This window comes from Onychomys torridus, chromosome 20, assembly GCF_903995425.1.
Source record: "Onychomys torridus chromosome 20, mOncTor1.1, whole genome shotgun sequence".
Lineage (NCBI taxonomy): Eukaryota > Metazoa > Chordata > Mammalia > Rodentia > Cricetidae > Onychomys > Onychomys torridus.
The window spans coordinates 8,725,400-8,740,742 of record NC_050462.1 but is presented as its reverse complement, the minus strand read 5'-3'; the positions used below and the strand labels follow the sequence as shown (position 1 = coordinate 8,740,742).

The 15,343-nt window shown below is 46.6% G+C and overlaps 1 protein-coding gene across 1 annotated transcript in view; it reads left to right on the top strand.

Annotated features, from left to right (window-relative positions):
- Positions 1 to 595, top strand: part of Dram1 (DNA damage regulated autophagy modulator 1) — a 34,565-nt gene extending 33,970 nt beyond the window's left edge. Inside the window, exon 7 of the mRNA XM_036170055.1 lies at positions 160 to 595. Coding sequence (XP_036025948.1) covers positions 160 to 204 — 45 coding nt within the window. The 3' untranslated portion in view covers positions 205 to 595. The remainder of the gene's footprint in view (positions 1 to 159) is intronic.
- The last annotated feature ends 14,748 nt before the right edge of the window (positions 596 to 15,343 follow it).

Sequence of the window (15,343 nt, the reverse complement as noted above, 5' to 3'; positions counted from 1 at the left end):
GTCATTGGCTAAAATGATGTACAGAACCAAGAAACTCCTTTAGGACCCAATTCAAGTGTGGCACAATAGTGGGGTCACCTCTTGGGAGACAAAAGCTTCTGAGACTGTCGCAGCTAATATTGTCCCACTCTTTGACATTCTTGTCTTCCCTCTCTGTAGAGTGTCACCCTAAGGATATCCACAGAAATCAGTGATGACTTTTGAAAGGGCGAGAATCCTGTCTCACTCAGTGAATGTCACAGACAGTTTCCGGAAGTGGCACAGAGGCTGGACGGACTTGGATGTCACCCGGATCGGGACTCATTTGTGGCACATCGGGGACTTGAATTTCATTAAGAATTTCTAGTAGTTGTTCTATTTACAAAGGTATGTTTTCCTAGAGAATGTTTAGCATGGATGACACATTAGCAATATTTTTATATTTTCTAAGACACTCTATATGAACAAATTCATAGGCAGAGATGAGGCTTTACAGAAAATGAGGGGATTATTTTTGTATAGATTCTTTAGACTTTTTATGTATCAATGATTTATGAAAATACACTAAGTGAAAAAATGTTTAGTACATTTTTTAAAAAATGAAACCAAATCAGGGGGACAGTCACTTCAAATTTTTATTTTATTTTTTTAAAAAACACAATGATCTGCATACATTTTCATCACAAGAGCATTTATATAATCTCATTCATAGTGATTATGTGCCCTCATGGTAGAGACTTAGTTAATAAATTAATACTAAAGCACTCTGAGTTTTAGCGCATTAAACAAAATGCTTTTACAGTTAAGGTCTCAAAAACCATTTACTATGCACATTAGCCAGAGGATGTAGAAGAACTCCGTTTGAAAATTCAGTCTCGTCCTTTGCTTCTGCCACGGAGCTGCAGTTAAAGCTTTCGGGTTGCTGTTAACTGGGGTCCCGAGGAACTAATGCCTGGTAGGATGGGCTCAGTATGGCAGCTCAGAAATGATAAAACTTCCCTTCCCTGGGACTTCAGAAGCGAAACTTCTTAGTTTCCCTGTAAACTAGTCAAAGAGAACGTAGAGCCGAGACAGGGGGAGGGAGACGGCCCCAGAAGCCCAGGTGCAGGCCACTGTAAATGTCCTTTCCACGCCTGTGGCCACTGTTGTGGGACATTACAGGAAGCTGAGTCAGGCCTGCACACTCCACCCCTTCATCCGGCTCACAGCTGCTGGAGGGGAAGCGGTGGCCTCGAGGTGCTGACCAGATCCTCAGTTCCACGTCTAAGTGTGGGCAAGCGGTTCTGCCCGGAGGGCGCACATGCCAAGCGCAGAGCAGCCCGTTTGGACAGCCTTGGTGGGGTGCACCTGGGGCCCGAGGAGCACGCAGTGGTGACTCCTGGGTGGGTGAGGCGCAGCGGCCACTTCTGCCATGACGTCCCGTGTCTCCTTAAGCGTGGAGAGGTGGAAAGTGACACCACGTCTGAGTCCACTGTGATGCAATGCCACGTTTCCCCATCGTAATCCCGGGACAATCTGAGGAGAAAGGGAAGCGGACACGGTCCCCGTGCGAAACTGTGGTTGCCTGAATTCATGCTGCTCTGTGCTCTGAGCAGGAATACTGTTGCAGCTTCCCAGAATGCAGGCAGCTCCCCTGCATTTACAGAAGCCCCGGCACTCACTCCTTCAGGGCAGAACCTGTGCCTTTACCTAGAGCTCAACACAGTGCCTCCCGGCACACAGTAGGTGCTTAATAAATACTCATGGCATGTATGCATATATAAGTGAATGAACAAATCAAGTAATGACTAGGGATGTTTGAGGTGCTGTCTGGAGGGTTTATTCACTGGTTATTTTGATGCCAGTTTAGTAGTGGTACCCATTTTTGCATTGTATACTATACATGTTTTAGTAGTTTGGGCCTTATGATTCTGTGAGAACTCTCTTCTGGAAAGATACCACAGAAATTGTTACATGGGCTAGACCTGTCTTGGCAAACTGAGAAGGCCCCAAAGCACCCCATTCTGCAGATTCCATGCAGTTTCCAATGTTATCCCCATTCTGGTATTATTTTTAATTTCTAAAAATGTGTATTTCCTTGGACTCCATGCCTGAAAAGGTAAAATAAAACATTTCTTTATTTTAGTAACTTGTCTTTGTAGTAAAAATGCCACCTTGGTGCTATGATGAAGTATAGTTATCTGGCCTGGTTCCAGACAGTTGGACGTTTGTCATCAGGGTGTGGCTTGGGCTGGGGAAGTGACACCGTGGGTAAGAGCTGTACAAGCAGGAAGACCCGAGTTCGACTCCCTTGCACCCACATAAGAGCTGAATGTGGCTATGTGCCCTGTGGGGCCCGTGCTGGGAGGGGTCAGGATACCGGAGGATGGTTATGGCTGGCTGGCCAGATGGCCAGGTTGAGATGCGAGAGTTTTGAGTTCAGCGAGAGGTCCTGTCTTTAGGAAATAAGGCAGACAGTGGTAGAGAATGACACCTGCCATCCTCTGGCCTTTGCGTGCACACACACGTGTACACCCCAGACACAGAGATAAATACATAAGGACAAAGATGTGCCTTAAACCTTAAGGTTTCGTAGTTCATGCAGTGTTATATGTGGGCAGGGCTGATTCCACTCTGCCGACTCTCAGACTGTGTCGGCATTTTGTTTCAGTCAAGACTCTTAGAGCTACAGGCTTCAGAAATCCTCTTCTGTTCAAGACAGGAGCATCTGTTGTCTCGGGTCAGGGTAGAACAGGAGTTAGGGACTGCAGGATCAGAAGGTGTCGCTGGGACTTTCCACACTGCCTGTTTTCCTCTTGGCTGGTGTTTTCCGGCAGTCCCAGGAGTAAGGATTCTCAAACCCTCGGGCCTGCCTCCTGCTCTGACTAGAGAGGGGACTTCTCTAATGGTTCCCCCAAAGCTCAGATTTGAAACTGGTTTCCCTGATTGGTTAGCACAGGTCATGTGGCAGGGATGGGTTTGCTCTGATCAGTGCCTACTTCAGGGAGAAGGAGCAGTCAGCATCACCCAAAAAATGATGGATTGATGCTGGGTAAAGCTCTCCTCAGAAAGTTGTAGAAAGCAGGCCTTGGAAGGTTAGTAATAATAATAATAATAATAATAATAATAATAATAATAATAAATGATCTGAACTTGCTTGAGAGCAAATCAAACTATAGTCACTAATAACCTTTTCAGATAAAGTAACACATATGCCTTTTGTTAACGTGTAAGTCATGGCTCTTAAGTTTCTAGCCGACCTCCGTGACGTTGACTAGGCTATTATCACGTTTTTCAGATGAGGAAACAGAGTGGTCCAGCGACCTGCGAGCAGTCTCCAGCCCCATGGCGACAGACTCCAGTCCGGGGCTCTGTTTTCCTGACTTCTATTCAACTGAGCCCTTTTGTTTTCCCTTTTAACACTAACAGAGGATTCCACAGAAATTGCAAATTGCATTTTATAAACCAAATTAAGTACATCAGTGCTGAACTGTGTTTGGGTTTCCTAACATCCCTTACATGTGGCATTGTCCCATGTTCCCATTTTTTTCCCTCACTTGGAGACACGCTGGCCTGGAGTTTGGGCCTGGAATGAGGAAAGGGGAGCTGTGGTGGGGGAGATAAGTGGTCTCTCCCTCTCTCCCTCTCCCTGATTCTGGCAAGCCTGTAAGCCCAGCTGTCTCCCCACACACATACTCTTGGTCTGGCTCTGAATGTCCCACATTCTCAAGTCCAGAAAGCCATGCATCTGCATCATGTCGGTTGCACAAGAGATCAACCGCACTGGAGCCCCAGAGGGCAGCTGCTGGCTCCCCTTGGTCACCCCCGGCAGATTCATGCTCAAAATGAAGGCGAACAGAGCCCCAAGCTCAGATTGGAGATGGCAGAGACCTCCGAGGTCAATGCTTGGAAAAGGCTGGAGGAGACATCAGCCGCGTGTGTGTGAGGTTGAAGCTGGGGTGCCCCAGAGGTACCGGGAAGCCAGTGGTGGAGGCATTCCCTCTCAGGAAGCAATTCTGTGTGCTCCCCAGCCCCAAGCCGGTTCGCCTCTGTACTTTTCAGTTAGAAGTGGCCTGTTGTTCTGATAGGAACAAATTTAGGATTCATTTAAAAAAAAAAAACAAAAAACCGAGACAGGATCTGGTCCGGTAGCCCAGGCTGGCCTGAACTTGACTTTCTAAACCAAGTCCGTGAACTTGCAACAGTCTTCCTGTTTCAACTTCCCAAATTCAGAAATTACAGGTATGAGCCACCAGACCCAGCCCAAGATACATCTGACATTTTACCTATAAGACTCCTAACTGATACAGTTTAACCTAGGGTCCTACCAATGACAGCTCTGTGATGAAATTCCAAGGTAAGTGGGGTCTGGTCACCTACACTCGGATCCCTTCCAACCATTCACTCTTAAACATTTTAAATAAACAATGTATTACCGACATAAGCCTCACAACAACGTCAAACTGGGTATATTCTGAGAAGCCATTTTTTTTTTTCCTTTTTTGCTTTTTCGAGACAGGGTTTCTCTGTGTAGCTTTGCACCTTTCCTGGAACTCGCTTTGGAGACCAGGCTGGCCTCAAACTCACAGAGATCTGCCTGCCTCTGCCTCCCCGAGTGCTGGGATTACAGGCGTGCGCCGCCGCCACCACCACCACCACCACCACCACCACCCCCACCCCCACCCCCGGCTCTGAGAAGCCAATTCGCTTTGCAGTACCTACATTTAATCAGGTTACTCCTACCCTTGAAGATAACAACTACTTTAGAAATTAAATCTCAGCACTGAGAGGGTAAGATGGACAGGAAATCCCACCCACAGCTGGGAGCTATTGGCAGCCTATATCTGCTGGGAGAGTGAGAGGCAGTTTTCTCGAAGAGTTTAGCCCCTGGTGAGTGAGGCGACCCCCACTGGAGGCCACACATCCAAGAATATATGGACGCACAAATCAGATTTGAGGGTGAAAGGAAACTGAATTTGGGTGCATAGGGAGGGGAAGGGCGAATCAGGAGGGGGTGGGGAAGGGCTGAATAGGATCGAGGAATTAAGAAAAAAATTTGTGGTCACTTTGCAATGAAAATAACAGCAAAAACCTTAAAAGCAAACTGTAATTTGCTAGTGTATATGTGGGTTGGGTAGGGTACATGTGCCGCAGCACATGTTGAAGCCAAGCGACTTTGGGCATTGATTCTGCCCTTATACCATGGGGTCTGGGGATCAAACTCTGGTCATCAGATTTGCATAGGAAGAACTTTTATCCGCTGGCCTAGGGACAGCTACTTTCATTAGTTTTGTTTTTTAAACCTAAGCAAAAGCAAACATTTCTCAGTTTTCTCCTTTAAATGTTTATATCAAGTACAAAAGTTAAAGCCAGGCCACTAAATAGCGCTGGGAGCCTTCTCTTCCCCCTTGGTTTAGCAGAGTATCTCGGAGATACATTTGTTAATGCAGATCTTCTTGGGGGCTGTTTGCAGCAGATAGTTGTGTGGCACAGCTGGCCTCAAACTCTTATTTTTTATTTTATTTTTTTAAGATTTAAAGTATGTGTATATGTGTACATCTGTTGAGTGCGGTGCCACGGCAGTCAGAAAGGGTGTCAGATTCCCTGGAGTTGGAGTTAGAGGTGGTGTGAGCCATTGGCTATGGGTGTTCTTAACTGCTGCGCCATCTTGTCAGCCCTAGGCCTCCAACTCTTGTCTTCCTGTTAAGTACCAGATTATGGGAATATTTTGTTCTATTTTTGACTAGCTGTCAATTGGATAACTGGGTTACTATTTCTTTCATAAGTTTACTATTGAGTGAGTAGGTGTATGGCTTCCTAACCTTTGCAATCCGACGCAACTGAGCTTGTTTTACATACACATGCAACAAAATCCAAGTGAGAAATTTCCATCATGAGGTTCAGGAATAAAGGTGAACTGCAGTAATGAATACCTCGGTTTAGCTGTTCAAATCCTTTCACTGGATATTCTTTGTTTCTAACAAGCACAAACACTTCTTTCTACATGGAGACTGCCAAGTATGAATCTACTTTTCCCAGGGACTGAGTCATCACCAGAGGTGAATGTGACTGTAGCTTGGGCACCGACTCAGATTTTTTAATCAGACAGTGTGGAACAGAGGCCTGCTGACACATCATTGACCTCTGCAGACTTTCCCTTTATTTACATATCTTCTCCAGGAGGGGCACAGCTTTGGGCTCTCCTTTCAGTCAACAGAACTCTCCTGTCATCTGCATACTCCCTTTGAACCCCATGCTCTTCCCTTGTGTGGTCAAGATGGTCTCTAGACCACCTGGGGTTTCACTGGAGTCTTGAACTCTGCTGCTGAGTAATCCGTTCCTTCTCTAATGCTTTTTGACTCTCCAGAACCATATCTATATCTATCTATCTATCTATCTATCTATCTATCTATCTATCTATCTATCTCACATATATCAATATGTATCACACATAGATAGGGAGATAGGGAGATAGATAGACATCACATTGAGGAAGAGGAGAGGAAAACAGAGGAGAGGAGAGGAAGAGTGGACCTTATTAAAAAAATCAAGCCAGGAATGATGGTTACAATAGTCCCAGTACTTGGGAGGTTGAGTTAAGAGAACCACGGGTTTGTGCAAGGTCCTGCCTGCTCTTCATGGTGAGTTCTAACTGAAGATGTAATGAGATCTTGTTGAAAAAAAATCAGAATAGCAGTATTTTTAACATACGGATAAATAATAATTATGCCTTAGGTACTTCATTTGGTCAACGTTAGCAAATAGCTTGGGAGATTGGACTCTCCAAGCAGAAAATCTGGTGGTTGAAGTTTTGTTTTCAGCATTAGTTACTTTACACACAGTTGGGGCAAAGTATGGACAAAAGCAACTTTTAAGCAGAAGGGCTTATTTTAGCCCACAGTTTGAACGGAAGTCGTGGGAGTAACTTTATAGTGGTCGCAGCCTGAGGCGGCTGGTCACATGGCATCTGTAGTCAGGAAGCAGGGAGTGAGAAAGCATGGCACACAGCCAGCCTTCTCCTTTGGATGAAGTCTAGGATCCGAACCCACAGAAGGCTGACATTCAGTTAGGATGGGCTTCCCTCTGTATTGACATAATTGACAAACTCTAGAAGTTCGTTTCCATCCACAGCTAGGATGGTCTTCCCCCTTAATTAGCATAATCGACAAACTCACAGATGTACCCAGAAGTTGGTTTCCATGGTGATTCTAAACCTGACGCACTAACAATCAATACAAGCTATAGCAGTTATCACAAGCATAAAAGTGAAATTTAGTAATTCCTTGGATGCTGGTATGACAAATGACTGGGAGAACATTATACAGCAGTAGCAGGGCATGGTGGTCCATGCCTGTCATTCTCGCCCTAGGCAGGATGAGGCAGGAGGATCCATAGTTTGAGGTCAGCCTGACTGAAGGAGCAAATTCACACCAGCTTGAACTAGAGTCCCCAGACTGGAGAAAGGAAGTACCGGGGCCACAGCTCGGTGTAGAACACTTGCTTAGTGTGAACAAGGCTCTAAATTTGACATCCTGGACCACAAAACGGTAGTGTGATATTGGAGACATACATGTGTACACAGTTCCCTTCCTGTCTTTGTCCCATTAACTGCAGCCTCCAGACAACAAAATGGGTAGATGTCCCTGAATAATCCTCTCGAAGGATGTAGAAAAGGACCCAGGGTAAGGAGGAGAAGGACAAATGATGGCTGAGCAGGGTGACCAAGCTGCGGTGGGAGATGTGAGTCCCAACTTCCTTTCTTGGTGTTTGTGGAGGCCTACTTACACTTCTATCTTTTGAGAGGACAGTTCTTCTGGAAAGGCAGATCTCATCACACAGCTGCATCGGTCACTTTTCATCCCGATGACCGAATGCCTGGCAGGGTGGCTGGAGGAAGGGGTTACTCCTGCATCAGGAGGTCATCACATGCTGATGCTGGGAGAAAGGTGGGGGCCTTCCTCATCTTATCGCTCATGGGTAAGCAGGAGCGCTGCTGGAAGGGCCCAGAGAGAGCTGTACCCCAGAGCCATTCTCCCAGCGACCTGTTATTCTTTCAATGATGCCATCGTAGTACGAGTCCATCAAAGGCATCATCTGTCCACTAGGTCAGAGCCCCAGGATCATCTTGGACAAACCCCAAAGTGCTTCACTAATCCCCTAGACATTTCTATTTTCCCTTCCTTCCTCCTTCCTTCCTTCCTTCCTTCCTTCCTTCCTCCCTTCTTTTCTTTCTTTCTTTCTTTCTTTCTTTCTTTCTTTCTTTCTTTTTCTTTCTTTCTTTTTTTTTTTCAAGACAGGGTTTCTCTGTGTGGCCCTGGCTGTCCTGGAACTCACTCTGTAGACCAGGCTGTCCTGGAACTCACTCTGTAGACCAGGCTGTCCTGGAACTCACTCTGTAGACCAGGCTGTCCTGGAACTCACTCTGTAGACCAGGCTGGCCTGGAACTCACAGAGATCCGACTGCCTCTTGTTGAGAATTGTCCTTTGATGGATATCAACCCTCAGTCACAATCTTCTTCTCCCTCCTGGACTCACAACAGTGCCCCAGGGCAGTCAACAGACTTGGTGAGCCTCCTGGTCCTGGGTGTGGTTCCGAATGACCCAAGGGTAGGGGGTTCAGGAGGTATTGGGGAAAGAGTGAGAGAACTCTACTGTTGAGAACCTTGAAGTTGACTGTGGCCATGAACCAACCTGTCAGTTTTCCTGGGACCTTATGATAAATGAAATCTAGTTACTCCTTTTTAACAGTGTTTTATGTGTGGGAGTGTTTCCCCTGCCTGTATGTAAGTGTATGTGTGTGTGCATGCCATAGAGTTCAGAAGAGGGGTCACATCCCCTATAACTGGAATTAAAGGTAGTTCTGAGCTACCATGTGAGTGCTGGGAACCAAGCCCAGGTCCTCTTTGCGATCAGCCAATGCTCTTAACTCCTGAGCTATCTATCATCACTCCAGATTTGGGGAAATGGGTCAAATGTCTCATCTGTTCGAAATCTTAACAGGGTAGATACCCTGGCTAGTCCTGGAGATTAGGTGGAGTAGAAACAGCCAGGAGAGATAGCGTGAATGATAGGCCTGGTGTTTGGTGGGGGGTTCAGATCAGTCTCTAGCACCCTTGGACCTTGAGGATGAGCCCTGAGCTGACCACGGAGTTCTCTGGACCTGGAGTTGGGGCTTCCAGTGTTTCTCAGGCCCTGGAGGCTCCGTAGGGCTCCCCACTTCCGGGTGGCACAGCAGGATGGCTTGGGAGACTACTTTGTTTGGGAAGAAGTGTGTGTTCTAGAATTCCCAAGGGAGAAGTTGTGGTGGCCCAGGAGGGAAGACCATTTATTCCATTCCCAGGCCCCAGTCCCAAGAAATTCTCAAATGGGGCCTCATGTAGACCAGGCTGGCTTCAGACTCACTATGTAGCCAAGGCTGGCCTTGAGTTCCTGACCCTCTTCCACCCAAGTGCTGGGGTTATACCTATGCCCCACTTTGTTCAACTAACGTGTGTGTGTGTGTGTGTGTGTGTGTGTGTGTGTGTGTGTGTGTGCGTGCGAGCGCAGGTCTTCCCATCTCTGACTCTAGAGTGCTGGGATTATAGCCATGCACCACCATACCCATATTTTAAACTTTTTATTGTCATAAAATACCTATAAATATCAAACTAGCTCTAGCAGTGCATGCCTGTAGGCCCAGCGCAGGGGAGGCAGGAACAAGAGTGTCAGGAGTTGGAGGCCAGCCTGGGATGTATAGTGAGACCTTGTTTTAAGAACCTGTGGGGCCAAAAAAAAAAAAAAAAAAAAAGATGCCGGGTGGTGGTGGCGGCGGCGGCGGGGGCGGCGGCGGGGGCGGCGGCACACACCTTTAATCCCAGCACTTGGGAGGCAGAGCCAGGTGGATCTCTGAGAGTTTGAGGCCAGCCTGGGCTACCAAGTGAGTTCCAGGAAAGGCACAAAGCTACACAGAGAAACCCTGTCTCAAAAAACCAAAAAAAAAAAAAAAAAAAAAAAAAAAACCTTGGGCCCTTTAAAACATATGTCAGTGATATTAAATGGTTTATCCTGTTGTGACTCTCTTCATTAAATACAGAAACTGGTTGGGTGGTAGTGGCACACACCTTTAATCCCAGCACTTGGGAGGCAGAGCCAGCCAGATCTCTGTGAGATCCAGGATAGGCTCCAAAGCTACGCAGAGAAACCTTGTCTCGAAAAAGGAAAAAAGCAAAAAAAAAGAGAAGAAACTGTGTAGCCATTAAACAAAAATTTTCCATTCTTTAGTCTTCTTGGGCCCTAGAAATCTCCATTTTACTTCCTGCCTCTAGAACTTGGGATTAGGCGGTCCTCATCTTTTCTGACTGGCTTGATTCACTTAGCATGCTGACCTCCAGGTTCCTCTGCCTTGTGTTTTGTGACAGGGTCACTGTACAATATCCCACATTTGACCTTTGCACTCACTAGCAAGCCAAAGGACACTGGCTGCTTCCATATTTCAGCTGTTTTATATGATGTCGGTGTCAACACAGATGTATGAACATCCTTTGTACATCCCTGCTTGCAGCTCTTTTGGGTATATACTCACAAGTGAAATTGTTATATTATCTGGTAACTCATGTTTTGCTTTGTTTTGGTTCCTCCCTTGGCTTTTTAAAATAGGGTCTCACTTTGTATCCCAAGCTGGCCTGGATCTCACTGTAGTCATCCTGCCTTCCAAGTCCCCCGGGGTTACAAGTATGAGCCACCCTGCCCCCTCCTTTCTCTGCCTCTGTCTCTCTTCTCCCTCCCTCCCTCCCACTACTGAGCTATAGTGCCAGATAATACGTTAGGAGGGCCTCCATACAGTTTCTCCACAATGACTGTACTGGTTTACGTTTCCACCAGCACTGCCCAAGTTTGCAATTTCTCCTTATTTTTGCTATCATTTGTTGCTCTTTCTCTGGGTTTTTTTTAGTAGTAGCCATCACAATGAGATGGTGTCTCAGCATTTACTTTTGGTTGAATATACAGGTTTGACACCTGCCTTTTGGCACACAGCATAGTCTTCTCTGGGCCCAGAGCACAACAGGACTTGAAGTCCTGGCCTCCAGCTCTCGTACTCTGCCTTATTAATCAGGATAATATTAGAAAGCCTAGAAGGCAAATTTTACCTTTCTTCACAATACTTCAGTCAGGGTAATCCTAGGGAAGCTAGTTCCGGGTACCACCCCGGGTCATCTGATTCCAGATGAAGAGTGATAGTCTGGAACTGGCCAGCACGTAGACAGCCTGCTAACAGAATCTGTAATGCGTGCATCAAGATGAACAGTGAGCCTGGCTCAGTCTTTCATTTCTTCTTAATACTTGAAAAGCCACATATTGTTTCCACGCTCCCTCAAAGGCTGTAGCAGGTGCATTTACTCCGCCGTGTGACTGCGTTCAGAGCCACCTTGAAACTGAAACCAGGAAAATCCCTAATCGCTTGCCAGAGAAGAAAAGCACAAGCCTGTCTCCTGTTGTTATTAAATAATTACCTAGTTGTTGACATATTGCAGGGGTGGGGGAAGCTGATGTGCTGGCAAGGATGACTAGGGATTAGTAATGGTCTTGGGTCGTGTGGCTTCTACTTGAGGAAGGACATTTTTGAGTCCTTGAGTTTTGGCTTGGAACTGTCGAACCAGGGCATGCATTCTTCCAACTCAAATAACCAGGTCTTGATGTGGTAAGTAGTTAACACTGACTGTGTGAATGAATGACCATGGTTAACTGGTCCAATTCCTTCTGGAGACACTCAAAAGTCATGGGACACCAACAAAGGCAGTCACATTTGTGATCTGGAGGGAAGACAATGAGGAAGGAAAATGGAAACTGGAATGGATTAGCCCTTTTGACAATCCACCGTCACTTAGTCTCAATAGTCAACAAGGCAGCTTTCCTCTGTAATGAAATCTCTGGGACCAATTCAATCCTGGGCTTCCTGAGACATGTTCTTGCTTGGTAATGCCTTCTACCTTCATTCCAAACAGCAACCATTTGTGTGTCTGCTACCTTGCCATATCCTGTACCACAAAGTACTCAACACTTTGCAATAACTCTCCAGCTTAAATACTTTCAAAGAGGAGCTACTAGTTCATTTCTTAGACAGTGCAGGTGGTGGTGGCACATGCCTTTAAACCCAGCACTTGGGAGGCAGAGGCAGGTGGATCTTGATAAGTTTTAGGCTTCCTGAAGGCCTCTTCGCTGTTGTAACACACCAAATCAGACTGAATTGGGAAAAGCTCAGGTTTAATGGGTGAAGCAGTCCCGGGCAATTCCCAGGCCCCACAGAGAGGAGACAGGGATTCTAGACCAGAAGAACCACATGTCTGTTTCCTGGGATGCAGTTTAAATACCCTGTGGGAGTGGTCTTGAGCCTCTCTGGGGGAGGAGATGTGCTTGGTGGGCTTTGAAGGGGTGAGGTGGGCTTGGGGAGGAGCTGTGTGAGGTGAAATTATTAAGGCCACTCCACGCAGTTAAAAGGGAGGTTTATTTTGTGGGGTACTTACAAATGAAGGGATAGGTTACAGGGTCTGGCAAAGGTATAACGCAGTCCGGCGGTGTTCTCTGGAGAACTCTGCTTGGTCTACCTCCAGCGTCCAGAGTCCGGGAACCAAGAGAGAGCCCTCCTCTCGATCCTCGTCTTCCGCTCCCTCCTTTGCCCCGCCTTGTGGGCATGACCATTACCGAAGCCTCAATGGGGGTTGGAACTTCCAGGCCAATGCTGGGATGGCTACCCACTACATGGAGCTCCCACCCAAACATTCCAGACTCTTTGGGTATAGGGCTGCCAGGGTGCCAGGGTGCCAGGAGTTGAGATGAAGCTCCCATCCAAACAGATCTCTGTGAGTTTGAGGCCAGCCTGGTTTACAGAATGAATTCCAGGACAGCCAAGGCTACACAGAGAAACCCTGCCTCAAAAAACAAAACAAAGCCTGGCGTTGGTGGCTCATACCTTTAATCCCAGCACTCGGGAGGCAGAGGCAGGCGGATCTCTGTGAGTTCGAGGCCAGCCTGGTCTCCAAAGCGAGTTCCAGGAAAGGCACAAAGCTACACAGAGAAACCCTGTCTTGAAAAACCAAAACAAAACAAAAAAAACGCCACAAACAAACAAGCAACAACAACAAACAAAAAACAAAACAAAAAGAAAAAAGATTCTGCCTCATTTCCTGAAGAGTGTAGTTGTGTAGTTGGGTCAATGGTATTGCCGCCCAGCAGTTAACTTAGGGTGGAAATTTGAGAATCATCCGGGATTCTTCCACTGCCCTCTGTATCCTCAGGTTGCATTAACTTTGTCTTCCAGTTTTTTTTCTGGGTGGCTTAGGCTGTCCTCAAACTTGAAATCCTCTTGCCTCTGCTGCCCGGGTGCTGGCATTGCAGGTGTGTGCCACCATGGCTGGCCAGGTGCTCCTGTGTGCTCCCCTCAGCCCCATCCCCACCACTTTAGTCCATGCCTTTAGAGTTATGTGCTTAGACTGGTGTCCCAGCTTGCTGCTATTGCCTCCAGTTTGGGTCCTGTCTGCACATCTTACACACCACAAACACAGACACACAGTTAATATTCTCACGTGTTTACTTAAAGTTCTTTTGTGACTGCCTATAGGTTGATGATTTTCAAATATCTTAGTCTAGCCTATAAAGCTCTTGGTACAGATTCCCTTTTATCCCTCCAGCCTTTGGGCTCATTTATTTGTGCATCCATCTAGCCTTTATTGGATGTTATTCTGGGCCAGTCACAATTCTAGAGTCTGGGAACATAATGACAAGATGGAATTCTTCCCTCAAGATGTTTTCAGTGGAGTAGTGGGGCAGCCAAGTGCACACTAGTGTAAAGTGCATCACCGTGTAAAATGTATCACCATGAAGGGCTTCACCCATAGCCTTCAGACTAACAGAGTGGGGGCTGGCACCCAGCCTCAGCATCATCCCCGAGAGCTTGAAATAAATTCAGGACTCTGCACCAGACTCACTGAATCTACTGCATTTCTCCAAGTAAACTGAGTGAATGTTTCTCTTTGAAACCTTGGTCCATGAGCCCATCCTGGTTGAAGTCTCTGGTTTAGATCTCGGGATAGTTCTGCCTGGCTAGAGACTCAGAGGGGGCCTAGTTTGCTAAATGAAGGAGGAAGTTCAGAAGCACAGGAGCAAGAGAGAACATGCTTTGATGTAAGGTCTTAAAACTTTATTTGGGGTTGGAAGGTGTGGTGGCGGCCTCAGCTAACTTAGAGATCCCATTAACTCAGGAAACCCCTTGATCAAATTCAGTACCTCCATCTCTGTGTCGTCCATCATGACACAGTGGGGAAGAATGAGTATTTGAATCGTGGAGACGAAGAGCGGAACAGAAGTTACCAGGGGCAAGGAAGGGGAGATGGAGGTTATTATTTAATGGACAAGAGTTTCTCTTCGGTACAATGAAAAATTTCTGGAAATGGTCGGTAATGATGGTTGTACAGTGTTCTCAATACTATTGGATCACACACTAAAAATACTTACAAACTGGAGGTATGGCTTACAGGGTAGAATGTTTGCTAGGCATGCACAATGCCATGGGCTCCATTCCAAGCACCATATAAATCTGGGTGCTTGCCTGTAATCCCGACACTTGGAAGGTGTAGGCTGGAGGACCAGAAGTTCAAGGTCATCCTCACTGCCTAGTGAGTTCAAGGCATGGGATGCATGAGAGCCTATCTAAAAAAAAGTAGGGGAAAAAAGGTCAGAGTATTACATTTTGTTATATTTTCCTTCAAAATTGAATACTTTGCTGTCTAAAAAGATCTAATTTTTCAAGTCCCAGCTCTACTCACTTCCTTGCCTTGATGCCCAGGAAGTCAGGTACTTCTTGGAGCCATCTGTCAGGAAGGACTAATGATGGTATCTGTATCACAGGCCTGTCCTTACAGACGGTTGGGATTGTCATTCACTGAACTCAGGCATCAGGAGCTTGTTGTATGATCCGTACGATCATACCGAGCCTTAGCAGCGTGGCTGCCCAGCCGGAGCTTGTGTACCAACCCGTCCACTCCTCTTCGTCCCCACTCCCTCAACTGTCCTCTCCACAGCAGTGGTTTCCAACCCTGGCTGCACATAGACTCATCAGAAGAGCTTTGAAAAACCCCAGGACACAGACCAATCACAGTGAAAGTTCAGGGCCTGGGCCGGAGGCATCACTGCAGCGGAGCCCCACAGTTCTAGTTCAGCAGGCCAGCCTCACCTGGAGAGCCCAACAGGACATGAGTCCTGGGTCCCAGAATCTAAAAAAAAAAAAAAAAAAAAAAAAAATCCTCTGCTTTACCCCACCGTGATCTAAGTGCTCTTTCCTTTTGCTCTTTCGGACCCACTACTGAAATTTGCTTTTGGAAAACATTTGCCAGCAGCCTTCTTAATTTTTGTT